At 34.4% G+C, this 16,769-nt stretch overlaps 2 protein-coding genes and 1 long non-coding RNA gene across 3 annotated transcripts in view; 1 reads left to right on the forward strand and 2 right to left on the reverse strand.

Moving 5' to 3' along the window:
• Positions 1-79: 79 nt before the first annotated feature.
• LOC142987705 (glucosaminyl-phosphatidylinositol-acyltransferase PIGW-like) lies at positions 80-1,788 on the reverse strand. The gene has a single exon (XM_076136655.1). It carries the CDS (start codon positions 1,609-1,611, stop codon positions 307-309), a length of 1,305 nt encoding a protein of 434 aa, XP_075992770.1. The 5' UTR covers positions 1,612-1,788; the 3' UTR covers positions 80-306.
• A 190-nt stretch (positions 1,789-1,978) lies between these two features.
• LOC142987708 (uncharacterized) lies at positions 1,979-5,782 on the forward strand. The gene is made up of 5 exons (XR_012960522.1): positions 1,979-2,365; positions 2,555-2,702; positions 3,062-3,495; positions 3,799-5,452; positions 5,566-5,782. It is a non-coding gene; the product is annotated as an uncharacterized LOC142987708 (long non-coding RNA).
• LOC142987707 (uncharacterized) overlaps positions 5,769-16,769 on the reverse strand; it is a 29,435-nt gene continuing 18,434 nt past the window's right edge. The window contains exons 2-6 of the mRNA XM_076136657.1: positions 13,957-14,071; positions 7,806-8,021; positions 7,240-7,482; positions 6,634-6,837; positions 5,769-6,294 (exon numbers count right to left, since the gene is read on the reverse strand). Coding sequence (XP_075992772.1) covers positions 6,145-6,294; positions 6,634-6,837; positions 7,240-7,482; positions 7,806-8,021; positions 13,957-14,071 — 928 coding nt within the window. The 3' untranslated portion in view covers positions 5,769-6,144. The remainder of the gene's footprint in view (positions 6,295-6,633; positions 6,838-7,239; positions 7,483-7,805; positions 8,022-13,956; positions 14,072-16,769) is intronic.

A 16,769-nucleotide genomic window follows, 5' to 3' on the forward strand; every position in this document is an offset into this window, starting at 1 on the left:
ACTTAGGAATGTATTTAAATTTAAGTCTGTCTTTCTATTGGAGCAGGGAGAGGCAAAGCTGTGACAATACAAATAGGACTTGCTTCAAACTAGTTTAAGCCTGGCTCCTTTTCATTTAAAAATTTGGCTTGTTTGTTTACTAAACACATAATTACATCTCCCCCCTAGTGGTGGACAGTTCTTATGTCTCTCTTTAATGTATGTATATTAAAATTACAATCACTGACAACATTTATCGATTTTTTATAAGAAATCTAGTTTTGGCTTACAGCAATATCTATCATGAGTTCTATTCAAAACATTACATCATATTCTGAACCCCATATTTTTCAGATACACTACAATTGCTAAAGTAAAAATCATATAAACATTTAAAATAACAAATGTAACACTACTGGGTACAAGTAAAGTTCTCATTGACAAATTAATAGCACCTGTACTCAAGTTAGCTATTAAAAAATATGACAATCCGTTTGTGTTTATTGTAGACAGGATCAATGGTATTTGTATATTGTCTTTCTTATCACATAATACAGCTACGAAATACATCAATGTGGTCATAGTTACTAATAAAGTGTTCATGTACATACAATAACTTGCATTAGCTAACGTTCTTGACGTTGGTCTTATATGGTCAAAGTATAATAATAACCATAATATTATCGTTCCCAATGCAAGTTTCTTCATCGTATCGTATTTAGTGACTCCTTTATTCAGTAATAATTGTCTTATGTGAACCGCAAACAAGTAGATTGAGACGTAACCTAAACTTGACGATAATCCTTCACGATTTGCTGATATTAGAGAATCTCTGGGACTATCACCAAACACCCATTCTTGTAGTCCAGTGTACAATACAAATTCATGAATGCATAAAGTTATGATACTAAGTAATAAGGCACGATCTGACATGTACAGTAAAATCGTTGACAGTATTTTACAAACAGCTATCGTAAAAAAGAAATTCCAATGGACACCATATTCTGTAACATGTTCTTGGTAGTCCAATTGTTTAACAGACACAAATCGTCCAACACCAAGCAATAATAATATACCAACAATTTTTATATTCCCTTTGATAACATCCTTTAGAGTACTCTTTCTTATATCTTTATGAACTAAACCACTCATGGTTACGAATAAACCTACGCCGGTATCCATTAAGCTGTAACCAAACCTTTCAGTCTTTGCTAAATACCTTGGGAAGTCACGAAAGTCTACTGCAAGTATACATAACACAGTAATTAAGTACGTAAGGCCTCTTAGAGATGATATCAAAGGTATTCTATCGTTTTTAAACACATTTTTAGTTTGAAACTTTTTCAAACAGTTTTTATACTGAGGTAGAACTTTGTAAGACAAAAATACGAACATTATGAAGTTTAAAATATAGATGTATTCTGCTAAAACTGTGTGGGCAAGGATCATAGGTAGTACCATGACGATATATTCGTAGATAAATTGCTTGGACGCTGAGTACGTAGGCCGAATGGATATGTACATAGAACTTTGTACAGTAAAAAGTATACAAAAGAATGTATGGACTGCGTTAGTTCCATGGTTATTCTGCATAAAGGACTCATGATATTTCTTGTATTCCATCGCGTTCATTGTAAAATACGATTAGAAAATTCACTTTAAATTATGTTTCTTCACAAGTTCTTACATGTTCTTGAAGGGAGGCCACGTGCCACAGGTATGTAGTCTTTGAAAATCCACACAATTTACTAGTCTAGTTTACTATTTGTGCAGTTATAAAAGGAAAAATTGAATTAAGCCCCAATGTTATCAAGAGATAACCTCAAAAGCAAAACATCAAAATTCAAAACAAACAAATGTCACTGTCAAAATTTCGACGTTCCAATTCATACAGATACGATATCTTGAAAACGTATGTAGAACAAAATCTTATCTACAAGCTGATGTGACCACGCTTTTCATAATCTTTTCATTCTTTGTACATTCTGTATTTCTGAATTGACAGAAAACGTCTTTATTGATAGATCAATCAAAATTAATTTTGATATTTTTCTACAATAATACAAAAAAATGTTACAAATAATATTAAAAATATGAGTTTAATTTGATGCAAAGAATTCACAAAAAGTTTAAGTTATTTGGTATATTTCGAAAGGATTATTTTAAAAGTTCCCCGTCCAAATCTATTCTGATTATTCTTGCAGTATTTGGTGTAGGGTTCCTGTGTTTTTCTTTATTTTTCAATAATTTTCTCTTCCAGTTAGTTCGTCTATGTCTTTCTGTATTCAATCAATATTATAACTTTTTGCACATAGCTTATCTGTTGCTATTGGTTTTATTTACAAATCATAGAACTCGTTCGTTGGGGTGTTGCGGATGTAATAAGGTAAGCCTACCTTTACGGCTCATGATAACTACTTCGCTTCGATGGTGCAGCGGTAGCGAGTGCGGCACCGCTTGTTCAGAGGTCTCAGGTTCGATTTAATAGCATTAATCCATGTCATTTGCAAAACTTTATAACTTGAAGTGTTTAGTTTCAGATAATAATCATAATTCTATGTTATTACTATTGCAGTATACGTTATTGGATTGTAATGAATGTATATCGGGCAGAGAGAACACAAAACACGTAAACTTCACCAGTTATTTGTGTAGTCTCTTTGTAAAATTGAAGTCGTTTTTTGTTACAATCTATAAAAAGGTTATGCTGTTGCCTCAATACCGTAAGTATCATGTTTTTAAACACAATAGTAATGACCAACATATATCTCGTATGACTTAAAAGTACGACAAATACAGGACAATACCTACTAACTAACAGTGGATTCGATTTCCACACGCACCAATTTTGATTTGTCTTTTGCGGTTCCCGTTTTATGTTTATACCTAATATAGATACTTAATATATTCGTACACACTTTAAGTATTTTTCGCTTTACTTCTATAACTATTGATACTTAAAAAACTGTTAAAAATCTTAAAGACAGACAACGAGTGAGTGATCCTATTTAAATCCAAAAACTCTACACATTTTATTCAATTTGTCATATAATTGATCAAAATCTGTCTCTTTCTTTTTTAGTTGTAACCAGTTCGGATAAAGAAATACTATTAAAACCAAGCTACCCTTTAGATCAGTATTGTCGCTTCACTGATTCAATCATCAAGCTGTTTATATGCTACAAACTGTACACAACGCACACAAAGTTAAGAGAAATTGTCGGCATTGCTAGTACGAAGCTACGCAGGTTCAACGCATTACTACTTGGAATAAAGAATATTAAAGCAATTAATGTTGTCAAGGAAGAATTATAAGGCAGAACTATCAAGAATATAAACAAAGATTTGTTTTGTAAAAATAATATAATCCTCGATTATTGCCGATATTAATTTCAACGTGTGTCGATCAAATCTGATTATGAGAGGAAGAAAACCAGGTCTCCAAATATCCATAAGAAACAGAAATTACAAAAATATTGCGTATATCATTGTAGACTTATTTTTGTTCTTTTGCAAGTGAGTTCGTGAGTTATTTCTTTTTCTCGTTTGATATTATTACATCGGGCTTTACTTCTATTTTGTAATAGTGTTGTAGCACAATGTCCCACAAAACCATGATCGTTATTAGTTGTTTTCTCACCTGAAATCAATAGGTAGGTACTTTTTTCAACTGAAAATATCTATATCTTGATCATCTCTCAATCTCCATCGACTATCTGTAATTATTTTTGTGGTTACAAAGCTGCACAAAAACTGCAGCTACTTAGGTAAGGTGACAATAAAACATTCGTAAAAGGACTAAGAAAGCATTGCTTGCAGATCATGAAATCAGAACCAGAAAAGCGACCGAAAATATAACACACTCCTGCCAAGTCCTGCACGGTCCGTCGCCCATTGCTGTGACGTAGTATAGAAGGTAGTTGAATCTCTCTTTTGTTATTCTTGAAGAAAATGGCAGGGATTTTTCCCGTGTTAAGAATCATGTTTCCTCCGACTATTGTACTCATAGCTTCTGAGACAATATGGCCTACCCAAACCAACATAGCTGTCGCTGTGACGACCACAGAATTATAATTAGATACGACTTGAGTACATTTTCGAGAAGATAGGTCTTTACATTTCTCTATTATGCATCTCAAAAAAGGATGTTCGGCTCGTAATGTTAAGCCTACTAAATGTTATCGAACAATCAGAATGACAGTCTTCCTATTCCGCGTCTTCAAGATTGTAAAGTTCGCTAAATATAATTTGTCTCTTACTGATTCGTCAACAAATACTGCAATCGTTGGAACATTTCAGTCGTCTACCTAACAAAGAGATACCTCGGAATATACGTTTAAAATGAAGCGATATTCTGATATGATATCCGACTCCGAAAGCCATGTATCAGGCTCTGAGACTAAAGTTGATGAATTTGATACCAAAAGAGAATCCTTTGGCTCTGCTTGTAGAATACTTGGATCTCGTTGTGTATCTAGTACTGATCTTAAAGATTACTGCCGAATCTCTGATTCTAAAAGTGACAAATCTTGTTACGCTCCTGAAGGCTACCCACCTGGCGTTAGGCGTGTCATATCTTCAGTTGATGGTCGGGATTCAGCCCTCGCTTTTGGAGGTGTACCGGATATTCTACTTTATAGCTTTTCGCAACCGCAACAGACAGACGATGACTGCAGCTGTCCACCTTCTGTTCAAAACGATGAAACAGAAATTTGCGGAACCTTCTGTAAGCTTGCCCAGTTTTACAAACACCAAAGAGAACAGTACAAACTGACTATTGACGAAGCATCCGAGTATCCGGAGAAAATATACAACAGAGTTAAGAAACTAATCAATACTGTCACACATTTTCTAGGAGAGGATCACTTTAGCAGAGGAAAAAAGAAATGTAAAGAATGTTCGTGTGACTGTATAAACACAAGTAACATTTGTAGTCAAACAGACTCGGATTTTAATCTAATGGATCATGACAGTCACAGTTTGGGGATGTGTAGAGAAGAAGAATTGAGAAAAGCAATTTGCAATGTAAAGTTTAGCGATACACCTCCAGAGGTATCAAAAATTCCGGGCAATAAAAACGTTTGCATCATAAGATTTAACTCTGGTAATCCAAAAAGTCTACACGATTACCTTAACAAGAACGAAGGGTGTGACTTATTATCCAAGTGTATCCAAGTACAAAATACTCAATGTAAAAATGAGGGTTGCAACATAACATTCAAACTGATCAATAAAAAAGGAGAATTGAAAAAAACTTCGAGTAAGAAGGAAGGTTGTGATATAACCCTTAATGCTATTTATAAAGAAGAATTGAAAAGAACCAATAGTAATAAAAAAGTTTGTAATTTAAGATCAAACCTTAAACATAGAGACGAATCAAGAGAAATGTATAGTGCAGATGATTTCTCGTACAAACCTATTGGCAAAGATGAATTTACGGAAATTACGACCGTTGTAATTAGCAAAGAAAAAGGTAATGTTATAAATTCTCGTAAACTTTGCTGATTAGGTCAATATTATTTGAGATTTTTAACAAGATGTGGGCGAAGGTTACACCCAGATAACCATGTTTGGTTTCGATTTCAGCTTTCCCTAAAAACGTGGATCCTAATCAGTACAGATATTATTATTAAAAGGAAACTATTGAAATCTGTGCTGACCAAATTTTATTCACTGTAATGTGAAACAATCAGAATCTGTTTTCCCATTGCAACGTCTTCGAGTTGATTCAAGGTTTTGGAAAAGGTAAGTATCGTTACAAAAGCAGCGAAATTAAAAAAAACCCAAGCTTTATTTGTAATACTTTATTTATTACTTATGTAGTTTACACAAAGACTAGCTTACAACTAATTTGTGACTTATTTTACATCAACATAAATAAGTTTAATTATAATTAACCCTTAATTTAATACAAAGATGTGATGGTACAGTTTAATCGGTGATTAAACGAAATCCGTGATATAGCACCATACGAATGTTGAGTTATAATTTCAGTGATTCTTTGAGAATGGGCGTATAAATATGAAATGGGAGGATGGATAATGATGAAAATGTCGCGTGGATTCGATGGATGATCGTTTTATGGAAATGGTAAAGAACCACTGAAGCTTAGAAGTGTCTAAGCATTTGAATTATGATGGCGGGTTGATGGTGAGCGGAGGATATTTAAAAGTCAAAGTCGTAGGGGCGCTGAGGGCGCCTCTGGACCAGAGGGATGTTGACCTCCTCTGCTGACCGGAACACTTGGGGTCTTTGTGCGGGTCTCGGCTGCTGTTGCAGCTGAGCTGGCTGCGGCTGGCGACGGGGAGCCTCCTCCTGCAAAAAGATTTACATCAGATGGTAGAACTCAATAAATATTGAATGTAACACGAAATTTTCCGTTTTATTTCTATGCAATGAAAACGTGTAGGTAGTCCATTTTTTTAAGTTTCACGATATTTTTAGTGTTAACTTATTTTATTTGAAACAAAGACATTTCAAGTTAAGTTGCGTAATCGCGCAGTTCTGCTAACCTTTCAACCATCATTGTTACAATAGAATTCACATGAAAAGCACCGAAAAGTACTAATCTAACTTCGACTTAAAATCTTTGAATCGCAAGTAATCGCAAGTAGTCTGCTTATCTTTTCCATTAAATTTTTCTCGTGTCCTTACCTCTTCTTCTTCCTCCTGTTCGAACCTGTCGTCCCTGTAGACCTCAGCGGGGTAATATCTGTCGGAGTACTTGAGGGACACGTTGGGTTTCCTCTGAACCTCGTCCTCGTTGATCGGCCGGTACAGGTACTCGTTCACGAAGTGGTATTTAGACGACTTCTGGCAGATATTGTCGTGGGTAGGAGGCATGCAGATTAAGTGGACCTAGTGGAAAAAATAGAGAATTATGTTTGAATCCGTTGCAAATGAGGGTTTAAGATGTCGTATGGATGTTGGAGAAGTTAACATAGTTCAGGAGCATATGTTCGAAACGGATTAAAGTCTTCATAATCAGTATGTTCGAATGGAAAACATCCCATCGTGTAAAGATATTTAAATATTTTGTAAATATCATTATTGGGATAACTGAACATACTTTCTTTATGGAAGTGGAATCTAGCCCATGAAAAATAATAGGAAAATTAAGACGATAGATGATTTTTCCAAAAAATTGAGTTGCGCTGGATGAGATAAGAAAAAAGTTTTATTTTCATCTTTTCTGTACTTATGCAGCGCTCCACCAGCTCTATAAAATATTCGCTTAACAAATCTTGCTAATATATATACCTGGTGGAAAGTGAATCCGTCAGGGCAGATCCACGAGTGTTTCACATTATCCTGGCAGTAATGGAACACTTCGCAGTTGAGGTCCTCGTCAGCGTAGTAGCCGGTCTGTTTGCTGACGCAGTTGAACTTGGACTGCTGCAGCAGCGCCGAGAGACGGTCGGGCTCCTCTTTCTCCTCCTCCTCTAGTTCCTCCTCCACTTCCTGGACGGGACGCTGTTGGAGACGGGCGGGACGCTGTTCTTGCTGCAAGAAGGAAATTTAATATGAAGTAGGAAGATCGGTAATGTGAAGTACCCACGCGTTTGGTTAGTAATGATTTAAGAGTAAACGCATTGAAAGATTTTTTATTTACTGCTATTACCGCTTGGCTGAATAATTATTGTTCTAGTACTGCACTAGAAATTTCTGCATTATTAAGTACTAGATGATCAGGTTGTACGTCAAAAGGTGCTGGTCGTACTATATTGCCTGCTTTATTTCCTTAATAGCTCCTCGAATATCTTGTGTGCATTTGACAAGGTTTTTTGTGTGTCATTTATATGAAAAATAATTGAAGTAAGTCTTACCTTCCTCTGAGGAGCTCTTTGAACCTGAGGCCGTTGTTCTTCGACATACAGTTGTTGTGTAGGTCTCGCCGGCACGAGGTATTCTTCTTGCACCTGCTGCGGCCGCTGCTGGTAGCCGGCCAGCTCAGCCAGCGACGGTGTAGGCCTGAACCCACTGGGCAGCTGGTTGCTATAGGCTTGGGGGGTGTACGCGCGCGGCCTGAGGTTCCGCGATTCCTGGAAGAAGGGAAATAGTCAAATTAATATTTGAAAATATTTAACTTCAGCTTTATAGCAACAAATTTGAAAGATGGAATATCTAAGATTCTAATTATAAATTGCTATCTTTTTTCTAGATATTGTCATTTTGTTTATCTTAAGCACCCTGTGTTGTTTGGGTGGCCAAGTATCTGAATGATTAAAGACTACATAGCGTCTGCAAGACATTGCGGAATATAATATCCATTAACTTTATTGTTGCTTAGAGTTATGTATAAAATATTGCATCTCAAGCCGTAATTTCCGTCAAACTTGTCTATAGCAACAAGGAACATTCGCTTCTTCGAAGAAGCCTTTAAAATACAGCTATTATTGTTTTCACGCCGTCAATATTTAAAACAAAACGTAGTACATTCACACGTATAATTACGTTGCATTTTTGCCGTACGTTTTTCCGGACAGTTAACTATTACACATTACAGTACAATGCGTCTATTATTTCACCGATTACCTTAAAAAAGTGGAAGCAAACGACATTACATAATTACCAGACTATAATTTGTATTATAATCAGTTTCGATTGTCGACGCGTGCAAATTTTATTGCGGCAATACCACGACCGTTAAAAAATGGCGGTTCGCGCGCAATCGTGCGAGACGACGCGTAATGTGTTTACAGAATTATATCTCTGTTACATGTCGAGATCCGGGGGCCTTTAACCGCTAATGAGGAACTCGTAGTTAATTATTTAGTTTGACTGCTTGATGGGCTTTCTATTTCATCTAATGGCAGTCTAAAACGGATGCACCCATTGATTTAAATAGAGCAGGTGATTAGAAAGTTGCAGTAACTTATATGAACATTATATTGCTGAGATTGATAAGTATTAATGATTCTCGGATATGACATTGAAATAAGATGCATGCGCTCGTTAGTTTCGCGTGCGATTTCGGCAAAACACGCGTAAGAAATTGATTTAGGTACCGATGTTTAATTGTGATTAAGCGGAAGTTTTTAAATCAAATCAATTAGTCCAGTGTTATATCCGTTCTGTAATAAACGAAATTGCAGTTTTACATAAAAAATACATAAATTACTCTATGAAAATTAGGAATTCCGAATGCATAAATTTATGTATGAAATAATCGCATGCAACGGTTAAGCAAATGCAATCGAATAGATAATGCGTTGTTTGCATTTTTCTCACGCGATTATGCAAAACGAACGACGATGTGGAAGCGATTCAATTAAAGAAGACTATTGAGGCAAAATTAACTTCCTACAATTCACTTTTCTTTGTAATAAAAGTAATTAACACGTTTAAAATTAGGTAGTAAACTTGAAATATTAGGCTTATCATACCTAGATAACTGGTACCTACAGATAAAGCTATAGAACTTTAAATAAACTGAACGAGTAAGCGACATTGCGTAAAGAAAGGGAAATTCCGAAAAGTGAAAGGAAAAATATCGTAAAGGATTTTATTTTAGTTGCTGAAATATTACCGATTTCTTTTGTAATTAACTAGGTGTGCAAACAATTGAGGAATGTAGACAATAACATTTTTATAATACTTTAGTCAAGCCTCTTAAAAAAAATAACAATAGCTTTATGATCATAACTTTCCCGCCAAAATGCGGACATAGCGGCAAGTGTCGTTCAGAAAACGTGTAAAAAAGGGTGAATTAAGAAAAAAGTAATGCGTGGCTTTCGACTTTCACTCTCGCGGCCTTGCAAGCCGGACATTGACACGAAATGCTGTAGAAAAATTGCATCGCATAGTGTAATACGGTTGTAACACTCGATTTCTAAGACACGTCAAGTTGGAAAAAAAATAGAGCTGTCAAAAGTTTATTTTTTAACTTGTCTCTGAGTTTTTATTGATTTTTAACTCTAAACGAAAATACGTTAACAAATGGTTATGAAATCAAATTTAATTTATTTCTACTGATTGATGGAACCTTGAACTTTGTTGCACTCAAATCACGAATTTTAAATCCTGTTGCATTCATAATCTTAATAATATTGTCGTGCGAAATTTACTATCTTTGATCTATTAAATTACTTTCAATAGATTCAAGTAACAGTAACTGATATTCAGAAATCGAAAGTGAAATGTTTTAACTGTTAACTAAAGGTAGTTTAGATTACATATTGATAGCAAAATATATCATTACTAAACTGTGAAGCATTAATACAATTTAAGAATGTCGTACAGCTATAAATATTCGTTGCTCAATAATGTAGACATTAATGTTTTTAAATCAGACCTCTTTACGTTGGGAGTGCCTTGAATTTAAATAGATGTGGCTCTATGTCAGTTTTCCCACGCCTGATTTTGCAATTTCCATCGAATCCCTTCCATACTCTCGTTAGTTTTGATATTTGACTGCACTTTTCATTCTAATCTGGAGGTCTAACTTTGAAGCCTTCAGAGTTTTCATTGTTTTCAATTTTCAGGCACAAAATACTATTCGAAAGAAGCAGGTTTATCGAAAGAGGTCTATTCTCTTTAGAGATGTGACCCCGGAATATCACTGTTTACATAAGAAGAATATAAATTGTCTTTGGTTTATTATGGAAGCCATGACAGATACACACTTTCCCGCGCAAAGTTGTGAAAGATTTGGCAAACGGTAGCCCATTTGTGGCAAGCTCTAGGCATCGTTGCTTAACTAGGATTGCTTGATCACCCAGTCTTTTAGTATTCTTACAATAATTTAGGTCCATTTCATCAGTAACACCTTGAATAGCGTGAGTCATTCAGTTCTAGATTGTAATCGGACAGTGGCGAGGTTAGGTCGTGCTGTTAAACTGCGAGCCTAATGTTGTAAGATTGATTGATAATTTCAATCAATTGGTATTTGTTGGCACGTGTTTGGCTACAGGCTACGTCAATCTGGGGGCACGGAAGTGCCCCCGCAAGTCGAGCAAAAAAAAAGCGGCACGGCCGTAACATCCTTTTCTCGAAGCAATTCGGGCTACTTTTGACACCCCTATAATTTCGTTGTGGATAAAACAAGAAGCCTGGATTTTCAGCAACTAATTAGTCATTGTATAAACACGGTATATTTAAAATTTCAGTCAATTTGAACCAGTAGTTTAGGAATGACAACTTGTTAAAATTTTGAATTTTGTCACTCACTGATTCACTGACTCACTGACTCACCGATCATCAAAAGTCTAAGGTACTTCTAGCAGACTTAGAAGCTTAAAATTTAGAATACAAATAGGGTTTTGTGTCTTAATCATGGGAAAAATGTAATATTTTCTAATTTCGGTCCAGTTTTCTAAATACACCAACTGCAACAATAACTTTGTAATCCCATATAAATGTATAAGATTACAAGGTTACATTTGCAGTTAATGAATTATTATTACAGTAGAAAATAAAATAAATAGGTACCTACTATATGAGACATAACGGGGGAGGGGGTATAGGGTGGATAAGGGTGTTTAGCCCATGAAACTGAACAACATTCCCATAGGAAAATATGTTGAATTATGAAAAAAAAACGTCTTTCCATACAAATTGGACTTATGTTCGCTCTACAAAAAGAAGTGGGATGCCATCAAAAACATTCTGTAAAAACCTCAAGTCTCGCCGTAAAAAGTTGTGAGATCGATATAATACCAAGTCGATTAATCTATTTAGTCTCTACTTAAAGGACCTTCTGTCTTAAGTTATTACGTATGTTATTATCATGCCAATTTAAAAAAAAATACCTTTAAAACAATTAGATCGACTTGGTCATCGCAAGAAAACACAAATTCGCCATTAACATTTCAGGAGCATTAACTTCTCGTCGTGCTGTGTAGTGTGATACATACTAATAATTAAATCATGCGATGGCCAGGTCGGTCTATTTGTTTTAAAGGTATTTTTTTTTAAATTGGCATGATAATAACATACGTAATAACTTAAGACAGAAGGTCCTTTAAGTAGAGACTAAATAGATTAATCGACTTGGTATTATATCGATCTCACAACTTTTTACGGCGAGACTTGAGGTTTTTACAGAATGTTTTTGATGGCATCTATGTTTTTTCGACAGGATAAATTAATGAGAAGGATATCCGTTATACAATATGTGTTTGCCGTTGGAAGATTTCAAATTATGATGATATTTTCTTATTGAAAAAGATAGAGCTAGGCTGAATGCATTAACTCCTTAATTTTTTGAAAATAATATTATTTCGCAAACAAAACACTCCATACCATCATTGAGATACTTAAAATGAAGAAAAAATCCAGTTTCAATCTTAATCCAAGGATTGTTATTATTACATTTGCGAAGCAGAAATCTGCAAGTTCAACATTTTAACGTTTGATAGATAAATAGATAATTTCAATCACTTGTTAATTACATGAGCGGTCGTGTTGCGGCTTTATGATAAATATCTTTTAAATTGATTGTTGTTTTCGCGTACATTCACTCTACTTCCGTCTCTGTAAGGAAGCAAGTACCTAATAGACTATTAATTAATTATATCGCCATAAAAGTCTATATAAAAACACTAATAGCTTCGTACAGTTCATAACATTATGTTACCTTACACTATAGCTTCATTCGCATGATATACAAATATAGAATAGAAAATAATTAAATAAACTACACTAATCTTTGTAAATATGAAAATGTTGAATACCTGAAATAATATTCTAAATCGGATTCTCGAGATAAATACGTTCCTATCAAGACAAACAAACTTTCTTTAACTTTTTTATATTACTGTAGAATAGATAGTTCAAATTTCGCTTGAATAAACATTTATTTTGTAGATTTGAATCTTATTTAAACTGAATTCATTTAAATGGTTAAATATCGTTTTTAGTATTCGAACAGAGAAAGTCTTATTAAAACCTGTCTCGTAGTTTTTGCCTAGTGTCTGAACAAACGGCGTAGACAAAAATAAACTCATTAAAATTTTAAAAAAATACCAAAAAGTAGAGACCTGTTAATATTTCAAATCGGGTCTGTATATTGAAATTATAGTTATCAAAATATCAAAGTATAGCTTAACCCCTCCCTCGTTTGAGAGGAGACCCTTGCCCAGCAGTGGGACAGTAAAGGGTTAAACAAGATGAAAAGGTTTGTGACGTCCTTTCTTACGAATATACGTATATAGGAACCTACCCAGATAGATGAAGAACAACTTATACGTTAGTCTTCAGTGCTGTTAAATTGAATGAATCTATTTATTCAATGGAACTACTCAATAGCTCTCAATGCAAGGATTTGCAACGAGAAAGCGGTTCTACGTGCTCAAACACGATACAGGATGTATTATACTATTATTGCCAATGCAAATTACATTGCTCTTTTAACACGTAATACAGAAAGGTAATCGAAACAAAAAGTGCAATGAATAGCTGACTAGTAGATAGCATCGGCTGATTGACAGATGTTAATGTAGCTTTAGAATCAGTTTGTGATCTGGTTGATGATAAATGAGTTTAATTATTAAGACCAGCATTATTTTTCGTCTTTACAAGAGATAGTTTATCGGAACAGTTTTGTTTTCTTCGTATTTGACCAAGCTAGACTACATTTACAAAAGCTTTTGCCGGAAATATCACAACTAACTTTTATAAAACGAAAGTGAATAAAAACAAACATCGATGTCTTCTTCATTTAGGGTGTGATATTCGTATATTATTAATTATAAACTTCTTCATCTTCTTATCTTCTTCTAATTATTCTAATTATAAACGATAATATAATTCTAGATTGGTTATTTGTAACACTCAATATCAAAAACTAACGGCAGCACTATAAAATTCTGATTGAGTGACGATGTATACTCAACTGAAATAAGCTTTCAACAGTAGCAGTAGCAATAGCACTTGTAGTAGTTAGTAAAAAAACTATCGAAAAGCCACTCGTAATAAATAAAGAATCTTGCCATTACAGGCTATAAAGTACTGCAAGTGTATGAATAGTATTCTCACCTCTCTGTCTAACGCCAGTTCATCATTGTCGTCGACCTCGGCGTCAGGGATGCTGTCCTCGTCCTCCACCGCGAAGGCCACGCTCAAGAGCAGCATCGTTAACAAGTATCGCCACCTGGAACAAACAATAATACGATATTAATTGCTGATATATGGAAAATGTTATAATGTGATGTTTTAGGATCGCAATGGGCAAGGAATCTGTACATATAGAGCTTCTTTTTATCATTTTCTTATACTTCTTGGCAATAATAAGGTATCGCAAGTACCAACCTATCTCAAAGTAGGTTCTACAAATGTATGTAGCTCTATCTGAGTAGGTACTATACGTACTCTATTTAAACTCGTAGCCTGATTGAGAAGTCCTTGTTTATTGGTGTTATGAATAGAATTGAAAGAGAACTATCATCCGTTACTAAGATTCTGTAGCTCGGATTGCTCGCATACCTAGCCTAATTTATGAATTCATAAATTATAAGCTAGGTTTAAGCTCTACTGAGCGGACTCTGGGACTTTACAAGTTCGCAGACAAACTCGTTTATTCAACGACTTCAAGGAAGTAGAAAAGATAGGAATGTTTGTTCAATAAAACGGTACAAAAAGTCCTCGTCATGATGATCGAAATACCAAGCATCAGCAGCTGTTCATAATATAAGTAAGTAAATATCAATTGTAAAACACGTGCGAACCGCAAGATGGCGGCTTACGTAATGGCGGCAATTTCACCAAAATGGCCGCACATTGCAGGGCAGTTGCGTAACACAATTGATGTTGTACGCCAATTTAATACGATGACAGCGGAACTGCGCGAGGGAATTACAAACAGGTGAGAATACGGAAACTACAGTCCACTTAGATAAGTTTAAATCCATTAATTTATGAGATTAGTTTGAACGAAAGCCTTAACTACTTCATGAATATCTAGGATATATTGTATTAGAGAAAGTCTTAGATGTTTCGTGTATACATTTCCAATAAGATGTGCTCTAGGTATAATAGTTTGAAAAATAGCTGATTATCTAAGAAGACAGTTAATAAATCTATATTATGGCTGTTAAGTTAATACTTTTATTCCTTCTCTATGCTTTAAATTACCTACCATAACGGTAAGCATTTTTTTTCTTGCGAATTCATTACTCAATAAACCCGTTTTATAAAAAATCCAAAACATTACCATAACAATTTAATTACGTCAAAAGCCGGAAAGCGGTTTGCCAAAAAGGGTTTACGGGTTCGAAAAATCAGTAGGTCAGTTACATAGTGAAAAGTTGTATCGCGTTGTCGTAACATGTAGGTGTGGTGTGTATTTACACACTCATTTATCTCATTAAGCGTGAGGAAACCTTACTTGTTGATAAATGTATTAATATTTTGATGTCGTGAATCAGAGCAAATGGGTTTGCGTCATATAATTTTTTGATGAATGTCGTGTTACGTGATGTTTGTAAAGAGTTATTTCTTTAGATCTAATTTAAGGACTGGGTGTGTAACCAGTAGTTTTCAAAATAGATCTATAGATCCTTCTCAACAGCTTTTCCGAAAACGGTAGCAGATTATTAGGACGTTTTCAAATAGATGTAAAAAGAAAATTAAAAAAAAAAATTGAATGGCAATGTGAAATCGGTTTAGCGCAGGAAGAGTTCCAAATCCAAAATAAATACATTAATAGACTTGTAGGTCTGTAGAGTGTAGACCTATAATAGAATTTTTAGATATACCCGCTACATATACAAGTGTTTTGATAGAATTGGATTAGTTTTATTCATTTTATAAGACTTTTAAAATGAAATACGAGTGACTTAATCGCAAGTAGACCTTTACAAAGTGCATTATTCACCTCGCTTCGTCTACCTACCGAATAAAACTACCATCAAGAACAATCAGATAAGTAAACAGCTTTTTTATATTTTTAGCCAACATTTATCATAACTTTTAACGTGTAATAAGGAAGTGAATGACTAACGAACTAATAGGCGCGTTGAACTTTAGTATAATAGTATTATAACGAGAACTTAACCTTTTATTTACGACAGAAACAAATCGGTGGCTTTTTGCTTTGTTTTAGAATCTGTTGTTTGTTTGTGGTCAGTTCGTACTTTTGTGTTTATTATTAAAGGATTTCCTCAATGCAATACATTTATTTGCAATGAGGTGATTAAGTTACTACTAGGGCTTAAGTTCTTTCTCAAAAGTGAATTACTTATTACTTGGAAAAATTACACTTGGATATAAATATAAGTTAATCTATGTAATATATGAGATACTCAAGGCAGAGATAATTTCTCACAATCATTGAAACCCTTCCCGTGTAAATCCCGATCCCTCGAGAGATCCGGAATAAAAAGTAGCCTATGTGTAATTTTAGTTCTGCAGCTACCTATATATCAAATTTCATCGCAATCGGTACAGTAGTATTTTCGTGAAAGAGTAACAAATATCTATCGCATTTATAATATTGGTAGGATAGTAGGATTATGTTTATGTTCCAGTGTCTTATTCAACATGAAAGTTAAAAAATAGATTTTACTTTAGCAAAACAAAGACAATAATTCTCAATCTGAGGTTTTTGAACTGTTTGAGTCAATGTGTATTATGTTTAAGTCGTATTCCGTCATGATAGCTATAATTACATGATTATCTAATTGCATTTGAAGCCGGCATTGTCCTTTGTCTACCTTTTACTTTTCTACTATTTTGTTACTATGTTTGTCAACTCGCTTTTCGTAATATTTTAGTTTAAATATAAAGCAATTTATTTATAACGAAATATGAAAATTGGCGCAATTTCTAATGTTATTTTTCCTCAGGGCAAA

The sequence above is a fragment of the Anticarsia gemmatalis genome, chromosome 3, assembly GCF_050436995.1.
Source record: "Anticarsia gemmatalis isolate Benzon Research Colony breed Stoneville strain chromosome 3, ilAntGemm2 primary, whole genome shotgun sequence".
NCBI classification, from domain to species: Eukaryota; Metazoa; Arthropoda; class Insecta; order Lepidoptera; family Erebidae; genus Anticarsia; species Anticarsia gemmatalis.